General features: G+C 38.9%; 1 protein-coding gene across 1 annotated transcript; it reads right to left on the bottom strand.

The window, feature by feature from the left end:
• Nucleotides 1-1,785: 1,785 nt before the first annotated feature.
• RAB21 (RAB21, member RAS oncogene family) lies at nucleotides 1,786-11,623 on the bottom strand. The gene is made up of 7 exons (XM_075209531.1): nucleotides 11,298-11,623; nucleotides 8,121-8,180; nucleotides 7,266-7,373; nucleotides 5,356-5,419; nucleotides 3,430-3,484; nucleotides 3,241-3,329; nucleotides 1,786-2,808 (listed from the first exon to the last, which is right to left on the bottom strand). Exons 1-7 carry the CDS (start codon nucleotides 11,448-11,450, stop codon nucleotides 2,672-2,674), a joined length of 666 nt encoding a protein of 221 aa, XP_075065632.1. The 5' UTR covers nucleotides 11,451-11,623; the 3' UTR covers nucleotides 1,786-2,671.
• Between the last annotated feature and the right edge of the window lie 4,931 nt (nucleotides 11,624-16,554).

The following is a 16,554-nucleotide window of genomic DNA, read 5'->3' as shown; positions in this document are numbered from 1 at the left end:
ATATTGACGTGAAATTTGCTGTCCTGGTTGGTGGTGCAGTAGCCAGGATACGCAGACCGTGGCACATCCAAAAGTCATGCGGCAGATGATGCACCTTTTATTTATTTTACATATCTGTATTAAGTGTGAAGATGTTGGCGATAGGCTCAGCCAGTCGAAGCGTAGCCAGAGAGTATTATGAGCACAGATATTAAAGATGTATAGCCCTCAATGAAATAGGAAGGGTGTTTTGGTTGCCTGAACAGAAAGGTAAGTCACTTGTGGTATTAGGGGAAATAAAGCAGCTATACCTATAGTAAGATGAGGCTACTTCCTATTATTAAGTGCCAGGCCAGTTTCACACTTTATTCAGTGATGTCTTTTTTAAAAGGGCTTAGGGTAGAGGCTGGTTTGAGATCAATAGCCAGCTGGTATTGCCCAATAAAGAAAGACATACCTGCGGATGCCCTGGTCTGAAACCCTCCATGTTTAATACTGCCCAGAATTGCTGGCTAAAAGCATATAGACTGGACCTGAGCCATGCATTCATTATAGAGATGCTGCTAGTAGGACCAGGAATCCTTACTCTATTTCTACTCTGTTTCCTGGCCAGGCTCAGGAACACCCAGGAGGGGCCCAAGGCTGACAAAGAAGGGACTGGGTTATTGCGGCTGTTCCAGCAGATGTGGGCAGGGATCCTGGATCAGAGCCAGGGATGGATGTCCTTGCAAATCAGCAACTACTAGAGCTGCCACAATTGCAAGACAGACAGGTGCTTCTGGAATGTGGTCTGCCGAGATCAAATGTTTATTCTATTGCTTATCCTCCTAACGTAGTAGGTGCAATCCGTGGCCCACAGTGCATAAACCAGACTGTGGGTTTTGAATTTGCTCTACTGGGTCTAGCATTATTAATTTCCATCACACACTTTCTACAGTGTCTGCAGGCAAGTACTCAATCACTAGTTTTTAAGCAGGGGAAACACCAATTTACCAGGATTGGAGTAGTACAACTACAGAGCTCAGTCTAAACACATTAGCTGTATTCAATATAAACCTGCATACCACAAAACTGTATGGGGCATATTCAATTGACGGCGGAATCGCCAAAAATCCTGCGCTCCAAAAATATTATCGTTATTACGGTAATCCTGCGCGGGAAAACCGTTAATAGGGAGCTGCGAGCTGAAATCCAGCGAGATATTACTGTATTAACGGTAATATTTTTTGAGCGCGGGATTTTCGGCAATCCCGTCAATTGCATATGCCCCTATGAGCGCTGATCCAAGACACAGTTTACTACATATTGTGAGTATATATGTATTAACCATAATATTGACACATTATTGCAGCACACTATTCTATATTTTAGTTTTGCGTTTTTAACCAACATTAAAATATTTACCAATACACAGATTTATTCAGATTTCTCTATTAACCTCTGCAAATGGGATGTCAAAGAGCACTCACAAAATGAATAAGTCGTGATTTATAGCCAGGTCGTAGATATTACCTTTACTGTTCCTTCATAAAAGACAATTGAAGTAAAAAACAACAACTCACCCGTGTTTATCTACTAATATATATAGTGCAGAAAAGCCACCACCCTGCTCTTTACTGAACAGTCTTACTGCTTCCAATATTTCAATGTTTTATCCACACAAACTATAAGTTTAGTGAATCAGAGGAAAATTAAATTTGGCTCACTCTAAAAAAGCAGTTTGTAAAAAGAAAAAGAAAATTAGTTCAAACTGTTACGCAAGATTCAGAATTATTTCAAATGTAATTTTCTTCAAAACTAAAAAGATTTACAATGTTACACAAATGGATTTATTCTACAACGAATAATAACAATTACATGGAGGGTGGGGGTGTTAATATGTACCAAATTAGAGGTTCTAGCTCTAGTCCTCATGTTATATTCTTTGATCTGCAATTAGAGAGATCCAATGATGATTAGGAGAACAGATCTTTTAAGATTAGCAATATTTTGAAAGTGTGAGGGGGAGGGGGGTGTTCAATCACAGCAATTAGAGCAAGTTATATTGATAGGCAAGAAGAAATAGAAGATACAAGGGACATGAAGGTCACTTTGTAGAACAGTATTAAAGAGAATATGACATTCATATTATTGTAGTACTTTTTTTGCACATGAAAAAGCAGATAAAATATTTAATATGTAATGCACAGTGCACATTTACCAGATCATTTTACAGAATGAATTAAGTATAACCAAAGTGGACAGTCAGAATATGTGCAAACCCTGCAAAAATATGACTGGTATCTGCCAGAAAAAAATGCATTTTAGAATACATTTAGTTTTCCACAGAATACAAAGGGCAGCAAAGTGCATACCATTCTAACAAAGTACATAAGTTATTAAATAAGGATCAGATTTAAAAAGAATATAAATGAAGCTTTAAGTAGGTCTTTTCTACATGCATATTATTCTTCTTTAAAGAAAAACATATGTAAAAAGGCCATTGGTAATTGCTCTGTTAACAGTTGTAGAAAATGCCAATTCTCTGGTCACGCACTCCACTAGTATATCACTCGGTCTCTGATTTTGTTACTTTTTTTCCTCATTTAAATACTGTTAAATGTTAAATTCTGTTACTCCCATAGTAAAAGAACATGTGACTTGGAATATGGCAATCATCCTGATAGGACAAGTATGCACTCAGTTTGTACATTTATCCAGAACAGCATCCTCCAGAAATCTGTGCCTGTGGTTCATCATCTACAATCTGTACTCCTCTCCTTGCAGCTCCCGATTGACTGGGGCCATTTCCTTTAGCCCTTTCATCTACTTGTGCCGTTTCAATCATTCCTATGAAATTCAAAACGGATATTAGCTTTTTACTGGGGATTAACACAATAAAAAAAACACTAAACCACATGCCCTTAACTATTTGAGGGATTTTGAGATATAGCAATTTTAACTTCTGCATAGAACAAGGGAGATGTGAGCAAGCAATCAATTGGTCAGCGTTCACATCACATGTATACATTTGCAAGGCAGACACCACACTTTTTTTCTTTGTTTTAAATCTCAAAACATTTTAAATTCCCCATTTTCTAACCAAACTCTATGCATTACTGAATCTCATTTACATTAAGAACAATTGAAGACCAGACTTGTGCACCCACTGCCTTCCAGGAGAAAGTTTATTGCATATATACTCAAGTGATTAGCATGTTAAATAGAATGCTGGTTTATACCAATAATGTACAGTTTGTGACCATATCTCTCAATACCTACTTTTACAGAGATCAAGGAATAACTCTTCAATTCCCTTATTCTGCTTGGCTGAAGTATGGTAGTGCTTTGCACCCACAGACTCTGCATACCTTGAAGGAAAACAAAGAAATTCATTCATAATGGTTCATCCAGAATATATAAGTTAATTTCAAATATAAAAACAAACAAAAAAAAAAAAAAAAAACATACGCTTCTGCTTCTTGAATTGACACATGTCTTTCTTTTTCCAAGTCTACTTTGTTACCTGTTGGAAAAACAGAAATTACTTAAAGCCAAATATGGAACAGTGTCAGCTAGACAGGTGTGGATTTCTGGTGCTGATAAAAGGTTACACTGTTTACAAGGGAGATGGCTAAAACAGCAAAAAGCAAGATCTGAGTGATGCAACAGATTGTACTATTTCCCTGTCTGAAGGGGTTTATAACCAGCACACTACTGGACCTCCTATATCTTGACATATGTTAATATTAATTTAAGATTTTATGAGGGAATGTGGTCTTTACAAGAAAGGAACTAATTGTAAAGTTGGGCTTGAGAGGTATGGTGGATCACAAGGTACAGAGAGCAAAGCAAATTATTGTATAGGTGATGTTATAAATAATGTTTAGAATTGGATATAATTATATGTTTCTTGGGGCAATTAATCTTTTTTTCCCCCACATAATCTTAATGCAATTTCCTGTGCCATTTGTTTGATGTTGGGATGAGTACTTTATGCAGAAATGACATTTATATGTAGCCAAGCTGCCCACATAAAAGGTGCAAGAAAACAATTTTTTGCTTTCTTTTCAGCCACAAAATCCATTTATATTGTATCAAAAGTGAATGCTGTGATTATATGGAGAAGTCTGTGCTTACTCGGTCATAGAGGGAAATCCTGCAATATTAAAGGACTTCTCAGGAAAAAAAAGAAACCATGGAGAAATGGAGCATATCTGAAGCAACAAATTCAGCGGATTCTAAATTTAACAGTGGCTTGCATGTTAGTGGCTGTTCGATACAGGTTACAGCCAACGCAGGCTGTAGGGGTGATTTGAAACAGGATCCCTGGTCTAAAAAACAAAACTATGAAACAAAATAAAGCGAACTATACTTTGTTTCTAGACCTTAAACCCCAATATACATTTGGAGAAATAGCCTGTTAATTGTAGAGTTATTTTCTGGAGTTGCACTAATTAGGTCAAACTATAGTAAGAACCAGAGAGAAAAAAAAATAAAGATGTATTTTCAGTTTCATAAACACCTTAGAAAAAACTGTTCCAAAGCAGTCATGTCAGTTACAGAATACACCTTTCCATGAAGGGGTTAAGGAACTTATAGTGTGATTGTTTTATATAGTGGAACAAAATGCTACTTCTATAGAAATTAAGGTTCTCAACCTAATAGAGCTGCAGTCAGTTATCACTGTAGTCACTTCGCTCAGACTAACTAGCACAATTAGCTTAGAGTCCATCCAGACACGTTGAAGTTGTATCACCAGGTGATTCCTATCACTTACACTGGACACACTGCAATAGTCTCTTAATATAAAAGAGTAGGTGGCACAAAAACAAAGCATGATCAGAAAAATCCAATCAAGAGGAAATCGAATTATTATCAACCATATTCTAAAGGGTGTTCAGAAAATTACACTACTGGACTGTGTGCCATATTTTAACTGCACAAACAGAACAGCCAGAGATTGTCCATTCTGGCCACACACGTGGACATGGTGGGCAGTGCGTGGCCAGCTCTAAATGAGGCATATATTCCACTTTAGATAACAGCCACACAACCGTTGTATTATTAAGAAATACAAAACAATTATTTATTGTACTTTTAATATGCATTATATATAACTGTATAGGTTGAAAAGAGCAAACCTTTTTCTAGTTATATTAGATGAACTTTAGGAAAACGTTCCATAAGCAAGCTTTACGCAATTTAGAGTTTAGCAATTCATACAGGTGAATTGCTAACATACTAATGAATAGTCATAATATTCCCTGTATATTGTGCACTAAGGGGTATTCCCCACAACTGTATTTTACATCACGGGAACAGATTTTTGTACTATGAAAAACAAACTATTTTACGAAAAAAAGAATTTGTAATTTAAAGAGAGAGGGAACCTACCTACTATACATAAACAGATTTCATTTCCCAGCATTTTTCTCAGCTCCTTCACCCAATTTTTTACCTGCAGGAGGATAGAATTAAAGCAGTCAAGCAAAGAAAAATGTATTTCACAATGCACACTTTATCTGAAAACAAATCTCTCAAGTGTCAGCCACTACAATAATTTGGGGGGTGGGACAAAGTTATTACATTATGTTGTACAGTTTTATGTATTTTTACAAAACTGACCCTTATTTATTTCAAAGTTTGAGTCATTAAATGGTTTTACTTGAGGTACTGCACCAATGCAAATGTGAGCTCACACTTACATGATATAAATACTTTTTACAGTCAAACATTTCAGTTTTTTCATTTTCAGAAGGTTTATGTGGAATGGATTTGGAATATCTATTTTGACATGGAAGTTAATACTTTGTGCACAACTGTCAAAAAAATAATTGTATATTCTGGCTGAAAACTTTTTCAAGGCACTGTATGTAAATTACAGTAAGCAGAACCTCTCTGGTTCACCAGCCACTGATTTGAGGAGCGCAACACTAATAACATTACAACTTCACCGTTCCGACTTATGAAGTTATGTTGAAAAACTGGCTTTCTGCAATAACAAGAGAAAAAAGTAAAACCATTGGAAGGAAGCTTTTTACTTCCATTTTGGTGCACAGATATTTATACCTTGCTTCAGTACCTATAATCCCTGTATTAATATACTACACTATTTCTAGAGCCTCTTTTCCATTCATCTAAATAAATCTACATCAAGCTGCAGTACACTGTAAACATCTATATTCTGACATTAGAGTTGGTGATATTTAGTGATATTTCATGTTCGTGTTGTTAATGCTTAATGTAATCTTCTCATAGCAATAGAAATCAACTTTATTTCACAATACATTTTCTTCCTAAAAGGGTTCTCCACATTAAAGACCACCATCACTGCTCTCACTTGCTAACGTCTTCTCCATAATGACTTAAGTTTTCATTTCTACTTCGGAAGCTGGTGATTCGCTTGGTTTGCTGGCCCCTACCTAGAAATGAATGGGCATGTTCACACACCCCTGTTTCTATGTAGCTCAGTTGGCTACAATGTAAAGTATTATATGTGATCGCACAATATAGTGCTACAACAATACTGGAATCACCCGCTAGACAACAGCAAGAGCTAAAAATGCTCACTTAACCCAATACATAGCTCATATGTAGAATTTTCACAGGCTATTTTTTTTTTGGGAATGGAAGATATACTAGAGATGCGATTATTTTTTTAAAATCTCTCAGGTGTCAAAACAATATAACTGTAGGCATGTTAGGAGTCCACAGAATTTACAAGACAGACTCATATTTATCTCTTATTTCAAACGGTTTTTTTTCCCGTGTTCCCTATGCCCAGGAAAGAGCGCAGTCCACAATGTATGCAAACACCCAGACACATGAGCCAGCAGCAGTGTTATGATCTCCCCTAGTCAGCTACCTCCTTAAAACACTACTGCCCTGCTTCACAAGGCAGGGGATTGCACTAGAAGAAGCTGACCAGGGGAGAGCATAAATCGGTATGGTACCCAACAGAAACCGTGTCAAGGCATTGGCACAGAGCACTTGCTGTGGTTCTATGCTCTCTTGGATATAGATAGAATAAAAACCCTCACTTTTTTTAGTCCTTCAAATAGCAGATAAAAAGTAACATGTCCCCTTTAAATTGTAGCAATTGTTTGTTAGCGAGTGCATGGAGTTGTGCTTGTGCAGGTATATTTTTTTTTTTTTCAAGGAAAATGATGCAGGCTGTTATTTAGGCTTTACAACGTCAGTAAAATGATGACTGGTCAAAAGTACACTATTAAAAATAGGATAATGTCAGTGTTAAAAGTTAGCTTTGTTTACTGTAATTTGGCAAGGCGTTGAGACAGCGATACCTTTTGGAAGGAGTCCTCATCTGTAATATCATATACTAAAATAGCTCCATTAGAGTCTCTGTAATAGATAGGACCAAGTGCGTGGAATCTCTCTTGACCTGCAGTATCCTGTATAAGAAAAAACAAAAAAAAGATTTTTTTATTTTTTTTTGTAAACTCCTCTCTGTAGCAGGACACTGAAGAACCAAAGCGGCATAGAAAGCCCTCAGTTACATCTTATTGTGAACAAATGACTGACTGTAGAGAGACCTAAACATATTGTACGGGGTACAGGTGTTTTACAAAAAGGCGATAAGGAATCTTTGAAGAGTACATAAAGATATTCACAAACAGAGAACAAAAACAGAAAAAACCTGTGTTGCTGCAGAATATCAAACGGAATCTATTTGTTATTTTTAATATAAAATGAACAACAAATAGTAATAGGATTTTCAAAGGATACACTGAAGATATATCCCTTTCTGCTTTTAGAACAAAGGATAATTCCACACACACAGATTACACTCTATCCTAGAAGTACTAGCAGCATGTTGTCAGTGCAAAACACAAGGGTAGCAGGAGCAAACTCTGCTCTCGGCATCACAGGACGGACTCCGAATCCCAGGTTAAAAAAAAAAACCAAAAAAAAAAAACCACGCAAACACAGGGAGAACATACAAACTCCACACAGATAAGGCCATGGTTAGGAATTGAACTCATGACCCCAGAGCTGTAAGGCAGAAGTGCTAACCAATTAGCCACCGTGCTGCCCATATTAGGTTTTAAATTAATAATCATTGGCATTGATTATAATATCTTCGTATAAAACTACGTTAAGGATGCTGATATATAGACTTGACATGTGACATGACATACCCAAATAGCAAGGTTCACTCTTTTTCCTCCAATGTTCAACTTCTTTGTAAGAAAGGATGCCTGCAAATAAAGAGGAAGCATTAGTCTTGGTGAGGTCCAGGTTGGTGAATTTCTTCTGTTTGTCCTAGTAAGTGTTTAGGCATTTAGCTGACATTCGGGAGGGGGGGGGGGGAATTAAATTCGGACACAATAGTGTAGGAATAACGCAGCGCTAACTGTAGTACTGTTAATACGGCAATTTTAACCTGGATTTTTGCTCGCAGCCCAATCAGCGTTAACATTATCGTACCAACGTTAATACTGCGCTCTTTTATCGTAGTAATGTTAATAGTGCGCAAACCACGTTATTCCTAGAATAACGAGGCCGAATTGAATTCTCTGCAAGGTATTTTAGTCCTTTCTCAGCACTGTTGGGGAACCTGCATGGACCACGAAAACAAAGCACTGAATAGTATTGTGGAAGCAAAAGAAAAACGGGTTCAAGTGCCCCTTACAAACAGCTGAAGCAACTTTTGTGGGCTAAATTATATTCATGAGAATTTAGCCTTTGAGTTCCCATGAAGCTTTATAAACAATAATCCAGTATCACGATTTATAAATGTTTTTACTGTGCAGGCAACAGGTGCTCTTTAAATTATGGGGAGCTTTCACAGACTGCTAGCAAACTCTGTCCAGATTGATATACAATTTATATTTCATCAACAGTTTACAAGAGTGAAGACAGGTACACATGAAAGAGGGCACAGAGATAGATATATATCTTCTCTCTTTCTCTTATACATAAGCACACAATTGTTTTTTTGTCAGTTATACTGACTTTTTCAACACTTGTGCTAGTTTTTGTCCCTGTTTAGAAATATGGTTGTTCTCTATATCTATATACAGTACATGCTAGGTCAAAAGCAAGGTGTATTCATAATACTACAAACACTGATGCCTTATTGAAACATGGAAACTTCCAAATCTCATTTTTGTGGCCTTAAAATTGGATTTGAAAAATAAAGTAATGCTAAGAACAATTAAAAGTGGCCCTGTTCCTAGAACCTCCACCAATTTTGAATAGGGTCCTCATACAAACACATACAGGATGTCCTGAGCAGCTTGGCTCTCTCCACAGTAGGTGACATCCAACACAGAGGTGCTAATTGAAGTTTTAGAGCCTCTATGTCATATCTTCCCTGTTACAGAGTTAACTATGCAGCACAGGCTATGAATGGCAGATTTTCATGCAATATGTTGAGTGGATGGACCCATTCCAAATTACTTTTGTGAAAAGATGATCAATTTTTAATGTGGAAGGTTAATTAAAGGTCTCTTCAAAACCATAAAAATTAAAATAAATAAAAAATTGGATAACAGTTTACAAGATAAAACAGTAAATTATATGTGAATGACTACAACCGACTGAGATGAAAGCTCTGGTATTAAATTAGAGACAGATGTGCTATACAGCATAATTTCCTGAATGTTAACACTGTAATATTAATGTAACATCTTGTGAATGCCTTATGACTTCCTACCCATTCTTGTACGTGTCCTCCTGACTAGTGATCAAGCCAAAAACTACAGTACGCCTATTAGTGAGGCAGCATTGTGACTACTAGATGTTAACCAAATGGAAAAAAAAATAAACAAAAATCCTACACCAAAACCAATAGCCTAACAAGATGCTTTAGGATATTAAATTAACCCAGCCATCTACCAGCAAGTCAACATTCAAAATGAGTACTCTTTACCATTTATTTATATAGCGCCACAGATTCCACAGCGCTGTACAGAGAACTCATTCACATCAGTCCCTGCTCCATTGGAGCTTACAGTCTAAATTTCCTAACACAGACACACAGACTAGGGTCAATTTATTAACAGCCAATTAACCTACCAGTATGTTTTTTGGATTGTGGGAGGAAACCCACGCAAACACGGGGAGAACATACAAACTCCTCACAGATAAGGCCATGGTCAGGAATTGAACTCATGACCCCAGCGCTGTGGGCTAACCACTAGGCCACTGTGCTGCCCTAAGATAAATAGAATTTAGGAGAGTTGGCTAGTTACCCAAAAATTAACCCAAAGTACTTTATTTAACAATGGAAAGAACAGACAATGTGCCGATCAGAACCAGAGTGATCCTGCTGGGTCCCCTAGAATCCACTAACAAAATAAAAATACGTCAACTGACAACAAAGTAATAGTTGTAGGCCAAAACAAAGGTTATGTTTTATGGACTCATTTCCTTGCACAAGGAACATAAAAGTAATGTTTCTAGTAAAGGTACAGAGAGCACCCCATACCTGTAAACAACATTCACAATTTTAAATATCACATTCTCAAAATGTATGACATTTTGAGTAAGAGACTTCAACCTCAAGAGACTTCAAGTATTATCAATACTTCACAAAAGCCAAAGTTAAGAAATGCCAGTAGGGTAACACACATGGTAGAAAGCATTCCACATGAGTTTGCTATTCAAATTTTCATCTATAGCTTATTTTCAACATATTTAAACAGTAGTGTAGCCCTGTGCATTACCACTAGTCTATATCATCAATAACATTGAATACTAAGCAAGCAATAATAAATTTATGGGAACAACCTGTAAAATGTGTGTCATCTAGTGCTTAGTACAGACATTATTTTAAGCAAAAAACACACATGCCTCATTCAAGGGACTTATTTAATTCTCAAAATGTCCACCTGAAATGAAAATATATAGGATATTAGCAGTCTCCTCAGCCTGAAGCATTCCACTACATAGTCACACAACTCAGTGTTCCCAAAAGTCATTATATTGTGCTGTATAGTAACATAAGAGACTTATTTTCTTGACATGTGTTAGGACAAAAGTGATTTGGCAAAACTATAAAACATAACATGATTGTCGGACCAGAAATGCTTTGCAGCTAGCAGGAAACACAAGGTATTCTAGAGCAACAAGTAACCACTGCACGGATTCCCAATCCCGGGGGAAACACCAGGTAACAAAACTAAGTAGTTACCGATGTCTGCTGACACATGGGGGAGAAAACGAAACTTAATAGAACTTCACGTCACCACCAATGGTGACAAACTTCGCTACCATCTGTAATACAAGTACTGTGTGACAGCGCTACGTGATCCCAGGTGGCCCCTTATGTCCTGCAGCAGAGACAGCAATTGCACACAGAGGACTCGCACCTGCAGGGTGGTGATGTGTTTATCGTTGAACTTGTTCTCACAATAGCGCAGAACCAGCGACGTCTTCCCCACACAGCCCTCCCCGAGCAGCACCACCTTGAACGAGTACGTCTTGCTGCTGCTGCCAGCTCCGCCTCCACCTCCAGCCGCCATGGACACCAATGGAGCGAAAGAACAAGCTACACCAAAGGGCACAAGCAGCCCCGGAGAGCGCCCCTGTCTGCCCTGACACTAGACACAACGATCAGATACTCGGCGCTTATCTGAAAGGCCAAAGACTCCCGGATCTTCTATCGGCCACTCTCTAATGGCGACTTCTTCCTCTTACGTCACTTCTTCGGTCATGTGATGTTGGTGGTGAGCCGCTTGCGGAGGGAGCTGCCGCTGAAGGGGGCGTGCCCAAGCACAGAAGGGCGTGGTGTGGGCGTGGCGCATCTAGCTGTTTACCGGTGGTTATTACAGATTCAGCTGTGAAGTGCGCATGCGCGGTGGCCACTGTCAGTATAGTATATCTTATTTTTTCAAATGCAAGAGTGGAGGAGCAAGGTCAAATCCTTTTTAGCGTGATGAGATTAGTTTTATGGATCATGATGGCGATGTTTCCATGGAGGAGTAGTTTGCATTGGCTAATGGGAAGAGATGGGCAATGATTGTCTTTCTTCGCTAAGCACTGATTAAGCACAGTATTTCACCTAGTTTTGTGGAGCAGTGTGAAAGTACTGAATAAGGCGCATTTAGGGGGTTTTCTGTCTCTGCAGAAGGGTGTATATCTGATTGCAGTCCACAAGGTGGCTTGACTTTTGCATCAGCTTTTAACTGGCGGCTATCGGGTCCTGTTCTATAGTGTTCTATGGTGAGGTATTTTGGACCTTCCAGTTGTACTTCAGCTGTATTTTAGGAGATAAAGTTTAATTTAAAAAATGTAAAGTTTATTTTAATGAAAGAGTGGTAGAAAAGTTTATGAGGTTGGGCATTTGATGTGTTTTTTTTATATTGTTGCACAATGTTCCTCTTCAGATTTTTCTGCTTTGCAGATGAATCCCTTGGGAATAGAGAGCAGCCATCATCATAATCTATTTATTTATATAGCGCCACTAATTCCGTAGCGCTGTACAGAGAACACATTCACATCAGTCCCTGCCCTATTGGAGCTTACAATCTAAATTCCATAGCATACACACACACATATTATCTGATACTAGTGCGCCCTAAGCTGCAAAAAGAGAGTCAAGCTGCACGTAAAACATTTGTATCGCACGGGACACCATATAACAATGACCTTTGCAAAAAGTACTGTAATATTATTATCTGGAACAGAAGTGGGCTTGTGTGCTTTAAATGCCAGAGCTGATTTTTAGTCCGGCCCTGCTTTGGGGCCCTCTAGGGATTTCTCTGGTGGGCTAGTCTGACCCACACTAATACAATTCTCCACACTGGCACACACCAATGCAGGTTTCGCGCACACTGGCACACACCAATGCAGGTCTCGCGCACACTCTGATACACACAAACTGACTCACATTCTCTCTCTCTCTCTCTCATACACCCGTAAACGTACCTGCATTGCTTCCTCCATGGCTGTATAAGTAGAGGGCATGTCTGTGCTCTGATTGGCTGAGTGACTGCCAGCTAAACAGAGCACAGCTGCTCTGATTGTGTCAGCCAATCAGATCAGCTGTGCTCTGTCTGGCCTACACAGTCAGTCAGCCAATCAGAGCGCTACAGAGACAGTGAGGAGTTCCTGCATGAGCAGGAAGCTCCTCTGTATTACCAAGCAGCACAGGCTGCTCCTACACATCTATGTCTGTGGGAGCCCTGGTGATCGCTTTCTGGCCCCACCCCCTAGGGAAAGGAGGCGAGGCAATCGGGCAGTGGGGCCCACAGGGCATCTCCCCGGGACCCCTCTGGGCCAGTCTGACACTGCACACATCCAGTAACAGGCAACCCAAAGTTTCCTTTATTAGTAAATATGGCAAAATGATTCCTAGTCCTCCCTCACAGCAATGCTGAAATTGTTTGCGTGTTCAGCATGGTCCGCAAAGTGAAGACTGAGTTCAGGGGAAAATTGTCTACAGAGGAAACTTTAAAAAGTCTCTTAGGGGGGTATTCAATTGTCGGCGGAAACGCCGAAAATGTCGCGGTCCGCGCACTATTACCGTTACTACGGTTATTTTCTCGCTGGATTTCAGCTCGCAGCTCCCTGAGCCGCGAGCTGAAATCCAGCCAACTACTACCGTAATAACGGTAGTAGTTTTTACGCGGCGGGATTTCCTAACAATTGAATACCCCCCTTACAATGTAAAATTAATTTGTTTGCAGCCATAAACTGTCACCAGTTCATACTCGACACAGAGCTTATCAAAGTACTACTAGTTGCATTAGACACGCCCAGTGAGTGGGGCTGGACGCACCCAGTGTCTTTTGTGATATCATTGATGTTCTGCATTAAAATGTCATACCTGCCAAGGTATAAATTGCTGTCTTCCTAAGAGCTTGGTGGCCCAATTTCAGGATGCGCAGAAGAAGAAGACAGCGGAGAAAGTGGCTACCCGCGATATCCCAGTAAAACTGAGCAGACTGGAAAAACGGATGAAGAAATGCTCAGCTTTATATTTTTAGAAAGTATATTATTTATTTTTATTATTTATATATTATATTTATTTTTTACATTTATATTATATTTATATATTTTAAGAAAGTATATTTTTAGAAAGTATATTTTGGTCATTTAACTCTGCATAGCCTATTAGTGTCCAGAGAGAAGGGCGGTCCTCGCAGCCATGGTTCCCCACAGATTTCCTCCACAGGGGGTTTTTCCTCTCCCGAGTGCTGAAGGACGACTCTTTGTGAGTCCATAGGCTTCCACTTATAGGTCAAGTTTGTGAGAGCCACAGGGCAGTTTTATAATGCAGAGTATAAAAAAAATGTCATTTTACTATGACATTTTATTATTTATTTATTTTATATTATTATATTTATTATTTATATATTATTTAATATTATTTATATTAGTATATTTTTCCAATAAAAAAAAATTAAAACATTGGTTGTCCTCAAGTTTTTGAAATTGTATCTGTGTGTTTAGATTATACAGTAAATTTGCTGTATACAGTATATATTGAGATGTGACATATAGCGGGTGATAGGATCATGGTAAAGGATCATGACTACATTGCTACCAGCTGTGTTCAGGGCCTGACTGAGGGTTCTGGATGCCCGTAGAGTGCCCCCATCCCCCACAACAAATGTATAGGAATATTAATATGCAGAAGTATTCTCCAGCATTCAAATTTAGAAAATATATATGAATAGGGGTATAAGTAGATGCGGGTACACCTGTTAGTTCATCCGCAAAGTTAATACTCCAAGCTCATACCCTAATGGTGCTACTGATTGGATTAAATAAATAACCACAAGCTGCAGTCACAAAGGGCAGTGGGAATGCCCAATTGAGAAGGAAAAAACAATGAGAAATAGGTGTTTGCCCCAAAAGCCACCACAACAAATGTAATGAGATCAAAAAGTCGCACTCCCATGTGTAGAATATACAACTGCATCCAACACTCCAAAACACAGACACACAAACACTTCGGTCTGCATCTAGAATCCTGCTTTACCTCCAATTGTAAACTTGGAGGAGATTAGATCTACATTCCTTCTCTCATATGGAAAAGTGGTCTGATCACCAAAAGAACCATGCAACTTGATGTACTCAGGAAGAGCGACTAGGTGCATTTATGCAAGACTAAAGCACAATGATGACCACTGTATTGTGTGTAGGTCAAAGGGTATGTAGGAGGGTGGTAAAAATGAGGGAGATTTTTTGCAGGGCGGTGGACAAATTATTGTAGCCAAACCTGTGTGTGGATATTCTGTAGGAGTGGTTTTACACAGCTAATTATATATATATATATATATATATATATATATATATATATATATATGGAACATTGTAATTTCAGAGAGCTATGCTCAAATACAGCACAGGAATCTAACCAGTATCAAATGCAGTGCCCATTGTAATCTAAACAGTATGAAATACAGTGCCCATTGTAATCTAAACAGTATCAAATGCAGTGCCCATTAGCAATACTGAGAACACTATAATCACATCTATACAATGCAGTGAGTATCTAAATGACAAATATACAATACATGAGACATTCTATTGGCCCATACACAATACAGAGAGTATTCTAACAATTCATATATAATTTAGGGAGCATTTTGGGATCAATGCACAATACAAAAAGCATTTTAGCTGGCCAGTTTTTAAGGGCAGGTGTGGCGTGACGCTGTTTTTCTTCTACATAGATACAGAACATAAAATGTGGAGTGTGCTTTGCTTTATTCATTGTTTTAGGAAGTTGTAAGCATTTTTGTTTCTTGGAGGGTTTTTTGCTAATATTTTCTCTCTAAGTTATTAAAATTAGTATGCTTGTCCTCAGAGCTGGATTAAGGCTCTGGGGGGCCCTGGGCACTTTAGACAGGGGGGCCCCTATGATGTAACATGGTTATCATTTTATACAAATGCACAGGCAATACAGTGCACTACTGTTAGGTGCACACAGCTCTGCCTTCACATGCAGTACAGTGTGAAGCAGGACAAACCTCCCAACTGTCTGTCACGGGCACTAGGAGTTTTGACCCAGAATTTACCAGATGTAGCTTTAGTCACCAGAGGCGCGGAGTCTAACACAGTGGCTGGTCTTCTCCAGGAACTCCCTCAAGGAAGTATGGGTTTTAGCGGCTTCCACTGTGCAGGTCGCGGCCCTCTGGGGAGTATGGTAAATATGCTGATACAGCTATACATAATGAGAACACGGATCTCCTTGAGCTGGATAGAAGAAGGAATGCCAGAAGATATATATAGTCTCTAAGTAGTAGAAACAGTAATGACACAGCGAGTATGATGACCAGTAGTAATTGGAAATGAGAAGTTCCGAAGTGCCTAGCATGCAGGTAAACTTGAAACAGACAGATGCTTGACAACAGAAGGAAAGTCTATACGAGCAGCCAATAATACAGTGTAGTAGAGAAGTCAGCGACTAGCAGCTATCACTAAAGATGCACAGTAGAAACTTATTCCTGATAATAGATAACATACAATGTAGCTTGAAGTGGGCTGCGGCTGACAGGTATTACCACTGGTGTGGAGTAGAGACTTGTCTCGGTGCAGGTAAGATACGATGTAGCATGGAGCGGTCTGTGGCTGACAGGTATTACCACTGGTGTGGAGTAGAGACTTATCCAGGTG

The sequence above is a fragment of the Mixophyes fleayi genome, chromosome 4 (assembly GCF_038048845.1).
Source record: "Mixophyes fleayi isolate aMixFle1 chromosome 4, aMixFle1.hap1, whole genome shotgun sequence".
Taxonomy (NCBI): domain Eukaryota; kingdom Metazoa; phylum Chordata; class Amphibia; order Anura; family Limnodynastidae; genus Mixophyes; species Mixophyes fleayi.
Note: the sequence above shows the minus strand (reverse complement) of the source record. Positions and strands in the feature narration are given on the sequence as shown.